General features: G+C 39.8%; 1 protein-coding gene across 5 annotated transcripts in view; it reads left to right on the top strand.

Moving 5' to 3' along the window:
- Window positions 1-1,962: 1,962 nt before the first annotated feature.
- Window positions 1,963-18,559, top strand: part of rfc1 (replication factor C (activator 1) 1) — a 43,674-nt gene continuing 27,077 nt past the window's right edge. The window contains exons 1-8 of one of the 5 annotated variants that reach the window (XM_052032511.1): window positions 1,963-2,109; window positions 8,620-8,742; window positions 8,903-8,978; window positions 12,375-12,485; window positions 13,448-13,683; window positions 14,825-14,899; window positions 15,513-15,590; window positions 17,105-17,201. In XM_052032511.1, coding sequence (XP_051888471.1) covers window positions 2,107-2,109; window positions 8,620-8,742; window positions 8,903-8,978; window positions 12,375-12,485; window positions 13,448-13,683; window positions 14,825-14,899; window positions 15,513-15,590; window positions 17,105-17,201 — 799 coding nt within the window. In that variant the 5' untranslated portion in view covers window positions 1,963-2,106. Of the gene's footprint in view, window positions 2,110-2,161; window positions 2,251-2,576; window positions 2,797-8,619; window positions 8,743-8,902; window positions 8,979-12,374; window positions 12,486-13,447; window positions 13,684-14,824; window positions 14,900-15,512; window positions 15,591-17,104; window positions 17,202-18,559 lie in introns of those variants that run through there. The other 4 variants (XM_052032504.1, XM_052032536.1, XM_052032527.1 and 1 more) reach the window with 4 other exon arrangements.

Raw genomic sequence — 18,559 nt, forward strand, 5'->3', positions numbered from 1 at the left:
ATGGGCTGGTTTCAAAACAAAATATGGAAGAAGTTGTAACAATCACTATGGTGAGGGATGATGTCTTGGGAAAACTAATGGGACTAGAGGCAGACAAGTTGCCAGGTCCCAAAGGCTTGCAGTTGAAGGTTTTGAAGGAAGTAGTTGCAGAGATTGTGAAGCCACTGGTTGAAGTTTTTCAAAGTTCACTGAATTCTGGGAAGGTACCAGCAGATTGGAAAACCAGAAATATGACTCCAGTGTTCAAAAAGGTGTGAAGACAAAGTGGATAACTATCAGCCTGTTAGCTTAAGATCTGTTGTTGGAAAGATGCATGAGTCTTTAGTCAAGGAAAAAAAAAACTGGTCATTTAGAGACACTTGATGTAATCAAGCCATCTTGGTTTTATGAAAGGTAAATCATGTTTGGCAAATTTGTTAGAGATTTTTGGGACTGTAAGATGCAGAGTCAAAGGAGGGGAACCTGTAGATGTGGTGTATTTAGTTGTCAAATGTCTTCTTGAAAAGATGCAATGGAAAAGACTGCACAAAATAAGAGCTCACAGTTTTAGGATAAGTGAGTTAGCATGGACTGAAGACTGGTTATCACATAGAAATTTAAATAAATGGGTCTTTTTCTGGCTGGAAGGAGGTAATTAGTGGAGTGCCCCAAGAATCATTTCTTGGCCCATGGTTATTTATGATTTGTATTAATATCCTGGTGAAGGGGACAGAGTATAAGGTATCTAAGTTTGCTGATGACCCAAGAATAGGTGGGAGGGCATGTTGTGATGAGGATATTTGGACTCTGCAACAGGATATAGATCGGTTGAGTGAATGGATGAATTCAATGTAGGAAAGACTGAGATCAGTAAGGGGAATCTAAAGGCTGACTTCTATATGAATGGAGAAAGATTGCAGATGAGTGAAGTACAGAGGGATCTTGGTGTTCTTGCGCAAGAATCGCAAAAGTTTAGCAGGTAGGTGCAGTAAGTGGTTAGGAAGGCAAGTGGCATTTTGGCTTTTATGGCAAGAGGGTTGGGGTTTAGATATGGGAAAGCAGTTACAATTTTATGTGGTATTGGCAAGGCCACACCTGGAGTACTGTGTATTGTTTAGGTCCCCTTATTTAAGAAAGAATATGCTGGTACTGGGGGTGGTCCAGAAGATGTGCCAGACTAATTTCTGAGCTGAGAGGGTTGTTGTTTCACAAGTAGCTAAAGTATTAGATCTATATCCTTTGGTGTTTGCTGAATGAGATTTTATGTACAAGATCATACACAATATAATCCCATTAAACAAGATTACATTAAAACACAAAATCCTGAGGAGACGTGACAAGATAGATATCAAGATGTTTCCACTTGGGGGAGAATCTGGAATGAGAGGACATAGTTGCAAGTTTAGGCAGTGGTCATTTAAACCTGAGCTGCATTGGAACTTCTCACAGAGGGTGATAAATCTCTGGAATTCTCTGCCCTGGAAGGTTGTGAAGGCTAGATCTTTGGGAGTATTTGAAGAAGATTTTCTTTATTTGAAAGATCAGGGAATTGAGGGCTCTGGAGAACTGGCACAGATGAGGTGATGAAGCCTGGGGCAGATCAGATTGGCAGGGCAGTTTTGCAGGGCTGAGTCACCTACAGCTGCTCCTATTTTCTTATGTTCTTGTGTTAAATTCCAGAATTGTCCCAATAAAACTTGCCTAGCACCAGTAAGTGTTTTGTTTGTGTAGCAAGATTGATTTGACATAAAGCTCAAAATGTAATAGCTGATTGCCTTGATATTGTCTGAGTGCAACCAGAGTTGTGAGACTGTAAAGTTTATCTGCTAAAATGTAGCCTGATGAGTTACTGTGTGGGGAAATGGCCTCAAAAAGCCAGCTTTTAAAGTTGCAGCACCTCGTGATGTATCTCCATGACATTTCTAGGCCAGTCAGTGGCATTACGTGATCACTCAACGCAAAGCTGGGCGCCAGCACTCGCATTGGTTTAGCTTCCCACTTCGCTGTCAATCAAACTCTCCCTGACCCAGACCGGGGCGGCCAGCTGGAGATGACGTCATCGCCGCGCGCCGCACGCCTGCGCGTTGAAATTGTTGGCGCCAAATGTAGCGGCGGAGCAACGGCGACATGGTGAGAGGCGGGGGCTCGGAGCGGAGCGGGCCGGGCCCGGGCCCCGATGACTGGCCGTAGAGTGGCCTCTGCCCGGTCATGCCCAGCCGGAGCTGGGGACTGTGGCCGGGGCGGGGACCAGGGACCAGGCACCATGCGGGGGTGGGTGGGGGCAGGGCCGAGGTGTCCGCGTTGGCGGCGCCCCCGCCGCTTTACCGTTCAGTTCTACAGGCGTTCTGCGTCTCGGCCCGGACATCTATTCCATCCTAACTTATTTTTCTTCCAACCCCCCCCCCCCCCTCTGAATGCCTGGTACTGGGTTCGGTGTCTCTGAGCAGGCGGGGCAGGGTTGTGCTACCATCACTTGGTATGGCGGTTCTCTCTGACTGTTGTCGGGGCCACATTAAACCACAACACGGATTTAGGTCGTCTATTTCTATGAAGGCTCCCTCAGTGGGTTGAGTGAGAGAGCCTTGAATTTCATTGGAGAATCTCCCTTGTTTAATTATCTGCTCACCTGGTGATTCCAGTTGATTGGAAATACTTCTGACTGAAAGTCAAGATTTGTGAAAGATACCTTTCTGTGATAAGGAGTTTAATAGATCGGGTCACAAACCCAGAGAGATTAGAATTGGTGAAAAATGATTCCATCAAAGTTGTGGATGGCTATCTCTGAGAAATCTCAGAACTGAAAGAGAAACCTGCAAGGTTGTGATGTTTAAATTCTCTACTGTTGTACATGGGACCAGGAGATGCTGTTTTCTGGGTAGATGTCTATGATCAGAGATTTTTCAGTAATACATTTGGTTACATTGGTGAAGAGTTCCAAGAAGTGACTTGAAGAATTAGAGTAGAGGAGGGTAAATGTGCTGCAGGATGAGAAGGAAGGGATGAAAGGTAAGCAATGTTTTATTTGGAATAGGATCTGGAATAGGAAGGTATGGTGAACTGAAGTGTATATAGAGTGGAGTTCAGGAGTTTTGTGAACATAATTTTGAGAAATGAAGAGTAACAATAGGGATATGGTATCCAGGGATTTTTGTCTGCTTGTTCTGTTGGTGAATTAGGCTTTAATGTGTTTAAATTAATGATGAAATTGAAGTGAGGAGAGGATTCTGGCTGTTATCAGGTTTAAAAAGACAAATCCATTCTTGGGAATTATAGACTTGCACTGTGAATGAATGGGACGCTGTCAGGGTTGAATTTGAGACCCAAGTATCGGAAGACAGGTACTGGGTACAATGACTTAACTAAGAATGGGACATCAGTGGGGCAGTGACAATAAGATAGTGAAGATGGATGGTCCAACCTGTCTCATTGGATGTTGGCAGCAGATTGAGGTTGGATGACAAACTATAGCCATGCTTGCATGGAATGTTGGTTGGTTTGAGATGGCAAAATTGAATCCTAATGTCTTTCTACTCGACCCTTTGTTTCTATTGTGATGATAAGCAGGTGCATTTAAGGTGCATGTTCTGGTGCTTAGCTCTGTACGCATGCACACAGAAATGTTTTTGGAATAGAGGCCCTGTGCTGCAGTATTTGTACATTTGGTATGTAAATGTTGTGACGGTAAGGAACACTACCGTCCGTGGATTGAAAGAACTGTTATATTCCCTAATGTTGTTTCTGATGTGACATTACAATATCCTAAATTGGACAACACACTACCTGAAGGAACATGGCAAGAATATGTCATTCTTGAACCTGCTCTGTCATTCAATAAAATATGGCTGGCCTAACTGTAACTTCAAATTTACATTCCTTGCTACTCTTTAACTGGCTTGCTTATTAAATGTCTATCTAACTCTTGAATTTAAAATATTCACTGCCTTCTGAGGAAGAGAGCCCTATGGTCTTAGGACCTACTGAGAGAGGAAATTTTGCTACATCTATCTTAAGCAACACTTATTTTTAAAAGTGACCCCAAGTTCTAGATTTTCCCACAAGAGACAGTTCCCACAAGTCTTTTCCATATTGACCCCATCAAAACATCAAGATCCTTTATGGGATTGTGGGAAGGGTGGGGATGGGGAAGAAATCTAATGTTGCAGAAGTGTTGGATTGGAATTTAATAGGTGGATCTTGCACCACTTGGTTTTGAAGCAAGTTGCTGGATAGGCTTACTTCAAAAACTGCTGGTATTAGAGTTTTAATGCTAAGTTGATTTGGGAGATAAAAGAAGGTAGATTTCAAGATCTTCTGTATAAGTTTTCAATTAGTTGCAGATTTTTGTCTTTGCTTCAGTGATGCAAGGTTATTTCCTTTTCTCCCTTCATTTAAAAAGCCCAAGAAGAGATGCAGCTCTTGTTATTACTTGATTAGTCAAAGCTATATTTGCATTTGTTCCTTTCCACCCTCTTTATTCTCCAGTAATTAAAGAAGATTCAAAAGAGAGCCAGCAGTAAAATCACATTTAAATATTGGATTTCCTCTGCATCAAAGTATGTAAATAAATATCCAAGGGAATCTTGCATTTTTAAAATTTTATTTTAGGGTCATACATTTTGCAGAAGTCGTGCTGGTTTTGCTAGTGTGAAAATTTTTCTGTCTGGAAAGTTAATTGAGGTGAAGATGTGACAGGGAGTAGAATTGGTGTGAAGCTGGGACAGTTGTAAATAATGTGAGAGTTGCCTGTCTCTTCTGTCTATCTTAAAGTAGTTGTTTGAGAGTTGATTTTAATGTCACCTTATTCAGAAATGGCACTGACCAGTGATGAGTTTTGCTTTCCTTGTACTTGCATATATAAAACAACCTTGAATTTTGAACAATTCATTGGCGTCAGATGTGGAATTAAAAATTGGACAAGCTTGGAAGAGGAATGTACAGGAATACAGGCAATTAGACTCTCTCCTGAAATAAGTGAGTTTCCAATCAAAAGCTTTCATTGAACATGTATCAGCAAAAAATGGAGAATGGAATGGAGAATTTCTACCTCGTACAGGGACAGATTGTTCTTGCCCAAGTGTCTTTTATTCTTGCCTTTGTTAAAAGGTGGCAAACTGCCCGGCTGTGTTGGGCATCACAGTTAAGTCCAATCCTGGTTTCGTTTGAGGTCTACAGAAACAATTTCAGCACCTGTACAGGTCAGAAATCAAGAGGAGATCCAAAGCCTCGCTGTTTTAGCTGAACCTGCAATGTTTTGGTTTATCTAGCACTGTAGCCCCTTTCAAATCCTAGGATTTGATCAAACTCCATTGAATGTTGAAAACTGAGTGGAATATGAGGTGCATGCCACCAACTTCTCTTCCCATCTCCATACTGACATGTCTGCCCTTGACTTCTCCACTGCTACAGTGAGGCCAAATGCAAACTAGAAGAACAACACCTCATTGCACATGGGTAGCCTACAGCTCAATGGTATGAACATTTTTCATTTTCAGGTAACCCATTTCCCTCTGTGTTCCTTCCCCACTCTTTCCAATCCACCTAGGTTCTCTCTCCCTTTGTTTACCTTTCCCATTTCCATCTGCGCATCATTCCCCACCTTACCTGGTTCCATCTATCATCTACCAGCCCTTGTCTCACATGTCCCTCTCTTTATACTGGCTATCTTCCCTCCACATTTTCAGTCCTGATGCAGGGTCACAATGTGAAGTGTTAACTATCCTTTTGCCTCCACAGATGGAGCTTGACCTGTTGAGTTCCTCTAGCAGTTTTTTTTTTGCTTCATTGAGTGTATTCTCCATTAATGTGTTGATTTTTTTTCCTTTGGAAGTGGTATTGATGCATGTGCAAATATTAATAAAGTCATGCATGTTCTTAAGCTTTGTGGGCTACTGAATTTTGCTTCCCTGTATGTGTTGTATCTAAATAAACCAAGATTATGAATATTGGTATTGAAAATGACCATCACTTTGTGTTGAAGAAATATTACTGAAAAGCTTTGAATTAAATCTAGGGCTTCATGTTTGTTTGATTTGGGATTGCTGAAATCAGTTTGTTAGTGCCTTTGTCTGGTGTTGAATTTTTTTTTAAATTCATCTATATTGAGAGAATAGATGCACTGTGCTATGTCAAATTCAGCTGAAGTTTGTTTTGCTCTAGTTCTTTCTGTTAGCACATTGTTATTTTTATAATTGTGGTAGAGAATGACAATTATCCAAAATCTCCATGGGTGAATGATCCAAGTGGTGGGTAATGGTGTCTAGTTGTTGGAGGGTTCTATATCCGGTGTCATTACAAAGCAGGTGATATTCTTTACTGTGTTTTCCTGTTAATATCATTTTCAAGTAAAATGGTTTTGCAATGTCTTCTGTCACATTGGTTGATATTTAGTATAAAGAACAGAAATTTTCACCAGTTGAACACTGGAAATATCAAAATCCCTGCCACAAATTCTGTTTTCCCCGTCACCTGTTCTGTGTTTCTCCATGACCATGGTCTAAAGCTGAATTTTAAAGTTGTGTTTTTGATCTGGTACATGATCTTGACTGGAGCTTGTAACCGCAGGTGCTCTTTTACCAAAACCTACCTCCGTGATATTGCTATTCTCTGTCCCTGCCCCTCATCTGCTGCTGAAATCCTCATCTGATTTGTTACTTCAGATCAGCCTCCCAACCTCTGTAAACTTGAGCTCATTGAAATCTCTGTTGCCTGTGCTTCAACTGCACAAGTCCCATTTATTAATCACTCCTATGCTTTGTGATACATATTGCCTTAAATTTAAGACTCCTGTTCTTGAGATAAAATCCCTTTTATCTAAGCTCCTCCTCTGTACAGTTCTTTGAGATTGCTCTGACCTTCCAATCTTGTTTTCCTTTTTCCCAGATTTTGTGAATGTGTTTTGTTTCTAAGCCCCAACTTTAGTATTTCCTCCCTCTACTTTTCATCTAAGACACTTGAATTGTTCTTTGTCTATTGATGTGTCTGGGAAACACTGACACATTTTACTACATTTAAAAAAAATCCTATTTAAATGCAAGTGGTTGTGACTCTTATTGTATTGACTCCTTTGGCTTTAGGGCTTTTTGCATGATATTAAACAAAAATAGAGAAAACATGGTCTCCATTCCTGATGTCTCATCTTTATTCCTACCTCTGTTGTTGGGAAGGAGTTATTTCAGTGGGATGCATCGTGATGCCTTGTCTCCTCTCAACCTTGACATAATTTCTTCATGGGTAGGGTGTAGAAGAGAACTGCATTTTTAATGAACACAAGGAGGTGATGAGTTATCCTTGTGATTATTTACTGCATTTGTCTATTGGGATGATGTGTAGGATTGTGCTTTCTCTGCATCTTTGGAGTTTTTTTTAGATGGTCAGGGGTTCCACTTGGACAGAATATGCTGTGTTTTGTCTTTTTAGTTTCTGGGGTTTTATGTGAAATGTGATTACCATCGATTGCATGGAATTTACAGTCAAGAAAAACAAGAACCACTTGCTATTGCTTTGCTTTAATATGGTCCAGTGAGAGAAGTTGTTCCTCCTTTAATATTTTAGTTGACGAGGGAACTATTGGGACTGAGTAAAGCGCACTAGCAAAGAGCCAGTATGTATTTTGGTCCAGGTGGTTTCTTGTACTGTTCTGTGGTTTGTGCTGACTTGCTGGTAGTAGTAGGGAATATAGATGTCAATGTGATCCTGTTGGATGTGTTTATGAACTGATTTGTCAAGGACCAGGTTTGGCGTCATAGGATTGTCTGCTCACATTGTGAAGCTGAAATTGTACCCCACTGAGTTGAGGTTTTCACCAAGGTTAAGAAACAGGAGCAATAAATATTCTTAAAATCTTTTCTCTGTTTTGTACATTATACCCTAGTAGATTGTAGAATGTTTCCAGATTATTTCTTAGAAATTAGCCTGCTAAACTGATAGTGGTTTTATAAAAACCTTGTGCTTCCCAATTTTATATATCTGATTTTCCAAAATGATTCCATGTATTTTGTCTCCAGTAATCTATACTGATGTTGGCTCTGAATTACATGTGTCCAAATTTGCAGTCTAGTTCAAAGTGAATTCCAGATCTAACCATTCATCTAATTTACTGCCAGGCCCCTTTCAGAGTTAAGTCCAGATTTTTTTTTTAAGGTTCTCTTTGACACTCACATGGTCAGAGTCATGCAGTGGAAACGGGGTCCTTCAGCCCAATGGGTCGATGCTGACTACCCATTTACACTGATCCCCATTTTTATTCTCCACACATTCCCTTCAATTCCCCTCCAATTTTACCACTCGCCTACACACAAGGGGCAATTTACAGTGGCCAATTAACTGACTAAGCTGCATGTTTTGAGATGTGGGAGGAAAACAACCTACCCAGTTATAGGGAGGATGTGCAAACACAACACGCTTAGCACCAGAGATCAGGATTGAACTCTGGTCATTGATCTCTGAGGCAACTTTTCTACAAATTGCATCACTGTGCCAGCCATGGGAGTCGATAGTTATTGGCACATTTCGTGTGCACTTGCTGGTTTATTCAGATGTTTGGGTGCATCAGCATATATGTACTTTTCTAGCTTATAAAAAGTAAAATTTATTTCAAACTAGGGACTTCTTGGTGAGAATTTTTACAATTTTTATTCACAGGATATCAGAAGATTTTTTGATGTGCTTCCTACGGGGAAGAAGCCTGGGAGTGAGGCTTTGGAAAAGAACAAAATGAAAAATGTTGGCAAAGGGTTATCAAACATGAAGAAAACTGATGTCAAGGTTAGTTTGTCCTTTTCATAAGGCTCTGAGTTACACATTGATTCAATCAGATGTGTATATTGAAGGCTTGCCAACTTGCATTCAAGGCAACAGGCAATATAGAGTGGATCTTGTTTTGTCATGATGCACACTGACTGGCTTGTTTGTTTTCTGCTTTCAGAAAAAGGACTCTTGCAATTCAAAAGCAACAAAACAAAAGCCAGTGCACAGGAAAAAGCACATTATTTACGATTCGGGTAAAGTATTTTTTTAAAAAATTATCGTTTTGGTATCATTTGTAACTTGTGGGAAAGCTAGGCTTTCCTAGTTTTTCTTCTTTCCCATAAACTTATTAACGGGTTGATATTCACTGCTGTTGTTCACTTTGATATACTGTCAATATGCACATAATTCATAAGAAAGTCTCCATGATGAAAAGCTACACGTGGATCCAGGCTCAGTTGTACTGCTCCTTATCTACAGACATAAGAAATAGAAGGAGTAGTAGTCCCTGCCTTGAGTTTGCTCCCTGTAGATCATGGCAATCCTATGGATCAGATTCCCTTTCCTGCCTGATATGCATATCCTCTGATTTCCTTAAGTATTCAAAAATTGGTTGATCTCAGCTTTTGAATCTACTTAATGACAGAGCATCTACAAGTTTCAGGACAAATGATTCCAAGTATTTACTATTCCCTGCAATTTTTATCTTCTCACTAAATGGCAAATTGCCTATGCTGAGATACCCTCTAGTGTTAGGTTCTCTAGTGAACTGAAATGGCTTGTTTTCCGTTTGGAATTTTCCACAGCTAGGTTCTCTCCTAAACTCGGGTGAGTCTGGGACAGTTTTGCTGTCTCCTTGTGGGACAATTGCTCCATTCTTGGAAATAACATCCTTCCTTGGGTATTGAGACTTATAACTGATAGTGTCCTCCAAAGGCTGGTGCGTTAGTAATGAGATTTCCTTATTTTTGAACTTGAAGCTCTTTGCAATGAAGACTATTGTGATCCTTGCCTTCCAGACTGCTTGCTGTCTTGTTTAATTTCTGTGCCTGTGCAGACCAAGATCGCTCAGTACACCAACACTTGCTATTTTTCCAATAGTGATAAACTGTTGTTTTTATTTTTAAAAAGTAAGAAATGCAAGCAGGACTAGCTGCTCACATCGAACCCTTCTAGCTTGCTTGGCCAATCAAATAAGTTCATAGTTGGTTTGATATTGGCCTCAACTGTTCTTCGCTACCCTGGACATCAGTCCAAAAATCTGTCCATCTTGGCCGTGAAGGTATCCTATGGCAACCTGCCCAGATTTCTTGGGTGAAGAAGTCCAACTGTACTCAACCCTTGGGAAGAAATTCTTTTCTGTCTCCATCTTAGAAGGGTGACCCCTTATCTTGAAGCCACATTCCATGGTGCTAAATTCCTCATAAGGGGAAACATCCTCTCTACTTTTACCCTGTCAAATGCCTTTGGAATCTTGTACATTTGGATAAGGTCTCCTTTCTTTCTTCTAAACCTATGAGAGTATAGGCTGAAGCCTAGTGCATAGCCTTCCATTTACCTAGTCTTTCTGTCTTTTTTTCTCTTCTGCCCATTCATTTAATTCTTAACTTGTCTATATCACTTGGCAGAGTCTGATTTATTATTTCTTTTTTCTCTCTCACTCATTTTCTTAGCTAGCTTTGTTTAACCAGCAAGCCGGGTATGTTCTACTCTGCTTCATCCAAGTCATGATTATAAACTCTGAGTAGCTAATGGCCCAGATAGATCCCTGTGGCACCATATCAGTAAATGTGTGACGACCTGAAAACTACCTATTTATTCTTTTGTCCTTGAATCAGTCCTTTCACCATGCTAAAATTGTTTATTTTCTGCAACCCCATAGCTCTTTTCTGCAACCATATCAGATGCTTTTTGAAGAAAACCTGGACTGTTATTAGTTCTTCCTTGTCCACCATACTTGTGTCCTAATTTTTAAAAAAAAACCCTTCATTTGTCAAATATGGTTTTATCTTGGAATCACGTTGACTCTGCCTGACTATGCCATGATTTACCATATGCTTCCTAATCATATTATGACTTTGCAGGTGCTCTGTCACTATATCTTTAAGAATTGATTCCAGCATTTTGTTAGCAAATAAATGTCAGTCTACCTAGTCTATAATTCACTATTTTTCCAATCTGAAATGGCATTGTTACATTTGTTACCTTCCAGTCTGCTGGGATTATTCCAGAATTGAGGGAATTTTGGAAAGTTACCAATATTGCGCATACCATCTCTGCAGCCACCTGTCATTTATCACGGGCATGCTGCAAGAGTCTAGTCCTTCGATCTTTTTAACTTTGCATCTTGGTGCTGTAATGAGCAGTAATATATAATGTGGCCATTAAGAAGCTACTGAACCACCTTTTTGTGTTTATTTGTTACTACGTTGCTTGCATCCACCTAGAAGCAGATGGTTTTGGTATTGTGAACCCTCGGATGGAAAGTTCTTCTAGTTTTAGTAACAAGGGATGAACTGTGTGATGGCACCTTCTTGGAAGAAATCAAGTTCATTACCAGTGTTTTGGGTTATGTCCCAGCTGTCAGACTGATTGTGGTAATTAGTTGGGAACAAGCTGTTCACCTGTCTAGTGTAGAGGGTGAGGAAAACATTTGTGTTTGCAAAATTATTTAAAATACAGGTATTTTGTTATCATAAACTGTATATTCTGCCGTTGTTCTAAACCATCAGGTGGTCATCAGATGTATTCTGCTTGTAGAAGCATGTTTTGCAATTATTCTAAAAATACTTGGTTGTGCAATGGGGTGTGCTGACCTTGTACTTATTCAGTACTTTAACTTGATATGAAATGTTTTCGCAGTGGTATTGCATACGGTAGCGTGCCAGGGACGAAGAAACTTCTGTGAATAATAATGATGATGATAAATCAATGGATTGTCATTAAAAATTCAGCTGCTTCACTAATGTCAGCTACTTGACGTGCAGTCTGTTCTAGTCCTGCACAATAAGATTGATTGTTCATGACCGTGCAGCAACTGCTGACTTGGATGTGTTGGTTATGTTACAATAACAAATAAAATAATTCATTTGAACAAATTTGAATATCCAAGTGTCATGAGCAGGTTATATATCATTTCTTAATCTACTTTATTCCCTCGGAAGGTCTGACGACACTGGATGCAATTCAGGTGATGCAGCTAACCAGCTGTCTGGTACTGGGAACCAAATGGCTGTCTGCACATACAACTTTCAACAGAGTGTTGGCTTTTGATCAAGAATGGCTAGGTTGCTAGATCATTATCCAACAGATGGAATCCCTTGCTTTTTGTGCTTTCTTGTACAGCAAAGGTGCATGATATGTGGTGGAAAAACCAAGATGAATTTGATGTTCATACCATGATTCTAGCAGTTGTGACTCTTCCTCCCATTTTTTTTTTCCTCCCAGCCCAAGATGGCCTTTGCTGTGATAGCCAATCAAAGAAACCTGCATATTCTGTATGCATGATTTAGTACAACACCAATTAGTTATCTCCTGGGCAAGGGTGTACTTGCTCATTCCAGCATATTTTCAGCATATTTGTATTGGCACAAGATGGGCTACTTGCAAGGAAATGTGTGTTTTATTTTTAAACATATTATGCACTGCAGATTCTGAACCAGAAGCATCACCTCCAGATAAGAAACCCAAGAAAGGTTCTTCCTCCTCCAAACCTACAAAATTCTCCAGAGCAGAGCCTGTAACTGTGGTTTCTGAAACTGGTAAGAAATGGATATGATCTAAGTTCCTGTAAATAATTTTGTCAGTTTTTGAGAGAATGCAGAATGGTATCAGTTTGACTGTGCTTTCATTATTTCTTGCTTTTCTTTGCCCATGTACATTCACTAATGTGGATCAGAAAATGCAACTAGATTAGTTGGCATGACTGCTCCTGATGAGCTCCTATTTGTTCAAAATAAATTTTATTTTTACAGATGACACAACTTGTGACATGGGTAAATTTACAATCATCTTGGAACAATTTGCCAAAACACTAAATAGATGTTGAATGAACTCTGATCTTGGACTTTTCAATTCCTGGCCAATGTTGTGACTGTTAGAGCCTTATTATTGGTAAATTAGACTATTATTGGGTCAATTATTCTGTGCTACTGAAGCATAGACAGTGACATTTTGTATAGTTCAGGACTTTTTAATGGCTTTCCTTGGAGAAACTTTCATGTTTTATTTCCTGTGGATTTAAGTCATTCTTTTGTGATAGATTTTCAATGATTTCTGTCCAATAATACTAATTATTTGTCTATTTCAATGCTGAAGTCTTGAACTGGTGACTGTAAAGATGGAAACAATGCAATTTCTGAAAGGGTGTAATCTAGTACTCTTTCATACTATGTCCTCACCACCTTTCTCACTTTCCCAGCATCAAAGTTGCTTTGGAATTTGGAGATGTTAGATTATCTTTTGACAGCTGCTTTGAAAGTGATTAAAAGACCTGGGTGATTATTGATTTAACAAATCTTGGGAAGAAATGGTTTGAGTTGCCCACATTTTAAAGGGGTCAGATGTTCTGTTGGATGGTATTGGATTATTGGTTGCATTTAATAATTTGTTTTAAAAGCAACATTGAAACTGCTCGTAGTTATTTGCCACCTGAGAATGACATATTATTTTGGGGAAAAAATGCCAACTTATCTTTTATTTCCCTTCCTCCTATCATCTCAAGATGATGAGGATGATTTTCTTCAAAGTAGGAAGATGACCCAGAAATCCAGGGAAAATGGTGGTCATCCTGGAACATCAGGATCTGGAAGGACCACAGACATGAAATCGCAGCTCAGACCAATGCAGCCCAAACCAGCAAGTCCAGTGAAATTTACTGCCACGTCAGTTCAAGATTACTTTGGCTCAAACAGTGTGCAGAGGTCAAGTAAAAAGCTGGTGGCCAGCAAAAGGAAAGCAGTAAGGATTGTTTGCATTGTTACCCTATTGTATTTGCTGTTCTGTTTTGAACTAGGTTAAGGTAGATTGCTATCTGGCTGTTTATATTAGTTCAGAACCACACATCTTTCTCTCCCTCTCGCATTTATTCACGTGTGAAGTCATTAATATTGCATGGCCCTGAAATCGGATCTGCTTTGCCCTACACTGTTTACCTGTACTCTATCTGTATCACTTTATCAATAACCATTTTTCATGGTACCTTTTTGTTGATGCATATTAATTGGTTGTTGGGCTTTGGAGAGTGTCTCAACTGAGAACATGGAAAGGCTGTTGCTTTTGTTTTATTTCTATTACAATATTGTTGAAGGCAATTAATGCAGAGCCACCAACTGAATAGGTATTGAAATTGAATCCATTTTGGTTCACTAGTACACAGGCTAGTGCATTTTGTGATTATGCCCAGGTGGGAATAGATATTTCCCTTTGGAGTACTAAAGTCACATTTATTCTTGCCCTTAGTTGAGATTAGCTAGCTCAGCAGAGATGGGAATTGAACTTGAGGCAATTAAATACCCAAGGGCACTTGGGTAACTCAACTCCTTTGATGAAAATAGTCTCATATAATTCTTATTTCCTTATGATGTAGTTGGTGGGCTGGAAGGCCTCCAATGCCAGCCTGTGAGCAATCCATGAATCCCATTCTCTTTCACGTGCCCATCAATTCCACCCTAATTCTCCTGCCACCTACTCACGCTGGGTAATTTATGTTCAATAAACCTACTACCATCAGAAATAAAATCACTGCCCTGAACTATCATGCCAGGGATATCCCAGGTTAATGGCTTGGCCCCTCAGTGAAGGTGAGAATAGATTATCTGGATTAATTGAAACATCTCTGGATTAGAAAAATTTGGGTTACAAGTTTCCGATTTGTATTGCTTTGCAGCAGTCCCTACTGAAAATGTATGTATGAAGGTGAGACTGGGTCTTTATGATGTGCTGTGTAACTGAAAAGCGAGGTGATATGAGCTAAAGATTGTTCATTTCTGATGCCTGCTTTGGTTGGGCTTGGAGAACAAGTGCCGTCTGTGGACAAAACATGGGCAATTGTCTGAACAGGAAAGATAAAATGGGTTAAGTTTGCTCCTTTTGATCTTAGCCTTCCGCCAGTCTTGATTCCACTGTGGATGATGAAGAGCTAGCTCGCCAGTTACAACTTGATGAAGATGCAGAGGTAATTAAAGCTAAAAATTCTGCATTTAAAGGGAAGATGCAGGTTCCATACAACTTGTTCATCTATCTTCTAGAATTTGTTTTTTAACCTGTACAATGAATACAACTGCAAGTGAATATTTTATACTTTGAATTTGGGCTTGAAATAGTGGAACTGACACCTTGTACTTGTAGGTTATTGTTCAAGGCCAATTTTAAAATAATTCTGCAATGTGTAACTTCCCCCTCTTTTGCCATGGGCAGATAAGGCCTCCGCTTGAATCCTTATCCACTATAATATAGTGCAGTATCTGAGCCTCTTCAATTTTGTCTTGCTCTGTTGTAATTATTCTCACCTCCACAAAGTGAGTTTTTCCCATTCACTTCCTGCTAATATGTGTCTGACGGGGATAGTTAGCCCCACTGAATCTATTTCCTCTTTAGACTGAGACACTTTTTTATCTTTTGTGTGGGCTTTTCCTTTGCAAATCATTGTACTCGCGTCGATTGGCCTGGTAACTCTGTTTGTACACTCTCTTAGCTGGGGAAAATATTTGTTAACTTCTCAAGTCTCTGCCTGCTCATGGGTTTTTGTCCAGATCTTTTAAACCATGCTCTGGTTTCCATCTTTTCAGCTGGAACGGCAGCTGCATGAGGATGAAGAATTTGCTAGAACATTGGCAATGTTGGATGACCTGCCAAAAAGCAAAAAGGTAACTTGTGAAATAAGATCTGTTTTAAATTAAACCAAGAAAGCTGATTTTATGTAGTCAATAGAATAATTATTACTCACATTAAATTGATTTAGTTTGAAAATGCCTTGTATGCAATTCTGTGAAAAGTGGCTTTTTGGAATTTTCTGGGTGATTCTTAACCAAGAGATACATTTCTGTATGATTAATTTAGCACTGCTATCTAAATGAAAATTTAACAAAAAATGCAGGTGCCGGAAATCTAATTTAAAAAGAAACAAAGTGCTGGAAATATTCGGTAGTCAGGCCACATTGGTGGGAACAGTAAATATTTTGGGTTGAAGAATCTTCATCAGGAATAAAATCGTGGGTAAATAGCAAATGAAGCCAAAAGAGCTCACCAGTGTTTTTCAAGTCTGAGCTCCTCTGACTTTTTGCCTTATGGTTATCCAGTCTGTCATTTATGACGTCCCAAAGAGTCAAATTTCCATAACAGACCACATTGAGCTCTTGGTAGTAGTGAATCCACAGGCATGCTTGGCTAATGACTTCTCCAGCTAGGAATCATATCACATAAAGAATAAAGAATGCAGATGCTGGAAGTCGGAAACTACTCAGTAGGTCAAGCATTATCTGTGGGGAGAGAAACAGAATTATCCTTTCAGATCAATGGCCCTTCATCAGAACCTCCATTCTAATAAAGAGCCATTAACCTGAAAGGTTAATCCTGTTCCTTTCCCCAAAGATAGTGTGACCTTTTGAGTATTTACAGCACTTTATTTCTTGACACCTACTGGAGGCTTTGCAGCCAGTGGATTTTTTTTTGAAGAGTATGTACTTGTTTTGAGGCAAATGTGATAGCCACTTTGTGCACAATGTTCTTCTAGTGGTAATAAGATTGTTAACCAGTTACACTGCTCTTTAGGATGGTACAGCACACTGCATTGAGATTGCACTTGCTGTTTGGAAAAGAGCAGTGGGTTCATTTGCATTCACCTTAACAGATTTTAATAACTTGTTTAAAAGTTAGCACCTCCAACAATATAATGCTCCTTCAGCATTGCAATCAACTGTCAGGCTAGAAAATGTATTCTTGTTCTAGAGTGGAATTTGAAACCCTGGGTTTTTTTTTGCTACTGCTCCACCAATGGTCAAGCTAGAAAGAAATAAAAATCAGACTCTTTAACACTTTACTGAAGACAAGAGTGCGCATGCTGCGTCTCAACCCGACATGTTGACTTGCACCTTTTGCCTATTGCTTGACCCACTGATTTCTTCCAGTATTCAGTTTTTCTTTGTGGTATTTTACTGTTGAAACATCTAGGCCCCACTGCTTGGTGCTTGGGTATGTATGATACTTTCCAGAGTCGAACAGTAGCTCAGCAAGGGATGTATGTATTCAGGAGGGGATATATGTAGTCTTTAGTTGGGCTGTAACTGATTTATTATTCTTTTCCCACCAGTACTTGAACTAAGGAATGGACCCATTATAGTTTTATTTCTTCAAGCATTGACTTTATTCTGATCCTTTTCAGGCACGGACAGATTCTGAAAGCCAGGAGTTGTCTTTATCCTTGGTTGTAAAGGCTGAACCTAGAAAAACGGCAGATGAGCAGACATCAGAACACTCCGGTGAATATTTTAAAAAGATTGTATTATTTCTGGAGCTGCAATGTTAAGTGCTGCTTACTACTTAATTTGCAGCAGCTCCATGGAGATTTGGGCTGCTTGGGTCAATTGCGTCATTTGTTTCTATATTAGACTGTACCAGACTCTAATTTGGGTTCACTGCTAAGAGTGGCTGTAATTTTTTAGGCCCTCTTTACTTTCCCGGTTTTCCCTTATTCGTTACTCTTTTAATCTAACTGACATTTCAACATATCTGCAATTTAAAGAAAAATATGCTACTGGAATTTATTGATGGCACAAGTATAGGGTTTGACAAATGGCAGATTAGATAAAAGCATAAATGGATGGGATTCAAATTTACTCATGTCATTGGAGGAGGACATCTGGCTCATTGCTTTGAGACCTGGCATAGACTCAGTCTCATCAGTCCCATTCTCCCACTTGTTCCTTCTCTCGTTCCCATCAACTCCACTCTGATTCTCCTACCATCTGCCTATGCTGGGGTAATTTACAATAATCAATTGACTTGTATATCTTCTGGGATGTGGGAGGAAACTGGAGTGCCTGGGGTAAAACCTATGTGATCGAAGGGAGAACATGCAAACTCCACACAGACATTATCAGAGGTTAGGGTTGAGCCTGGGTCACTGCATCAGTGAGGCAACTGCATCACCTGCTCTACCACTGTCCGCCCTCGGTCGTGTTGGGAAGTAGCAAATTAACTGGGAAAAGTAAGGAATTGGAGAATATATACAATGGAAAGCTGGGGATGAACAGAATATCAGAGGGCTAAATTCTGAGGACATCTGAAATGAAAGCAGAAAATATTGGAAGTACTTGGCTGATGGTTGGGGGTGGGGGAAATGTAGCTTTCTTGTAGGAAGGCATGTCTGGGTATCCTACATGGTTGGACTGGCGAAATGGGAAGGCCAGATGTTGTATTTGTATGTTTGCACAGGAATATAACTTAAAGGTTTGAATCTGTAATTTCTTGAAACTGTGCAGTTGGATTGGCTGCAAAAACAAAATAATGATTTTGTGGGTCATTTCAGTTGGAGATGGTATGGGGAGAGAGACAGTGTACAGAAGTAGCAGATTTCCAAAGTTTAGACTGCTGTGTGAGACATTAATTGAATGAACCTTAAAGTTGTTCTGTGCTCACCAGGAGGATGGTAATATATTAAAGTTACTGGTGTAGTGTACAGAGGCTTGGACTGATGATCCAGAGATGAGTTAAAATCCTTCCACAGAACCTGTCCTGTAGGTTTACTAGTATTCAGGGAAGGAAATCTACCGTGCTCTTAAGTCTGACCCTTAAACCCATCAATGTGGCTAACACACAACAGCTCAGCAAGTTGTTT

The sequence above is a fragment of the Pristis pectinata genome, chromosome 2, assembly GCF_009764475.1.
Source record: "Pristis pectinata isolate sPriPec2 chromosome 2, sPriPec2.1.pri, whole genome shotgun sequence".
NCBI lineage: Eukaryota > Metazoa > Chordata > Chondrichthyes > Rhinopristiformes > Pristidae > Pristis > Pristis pectinata.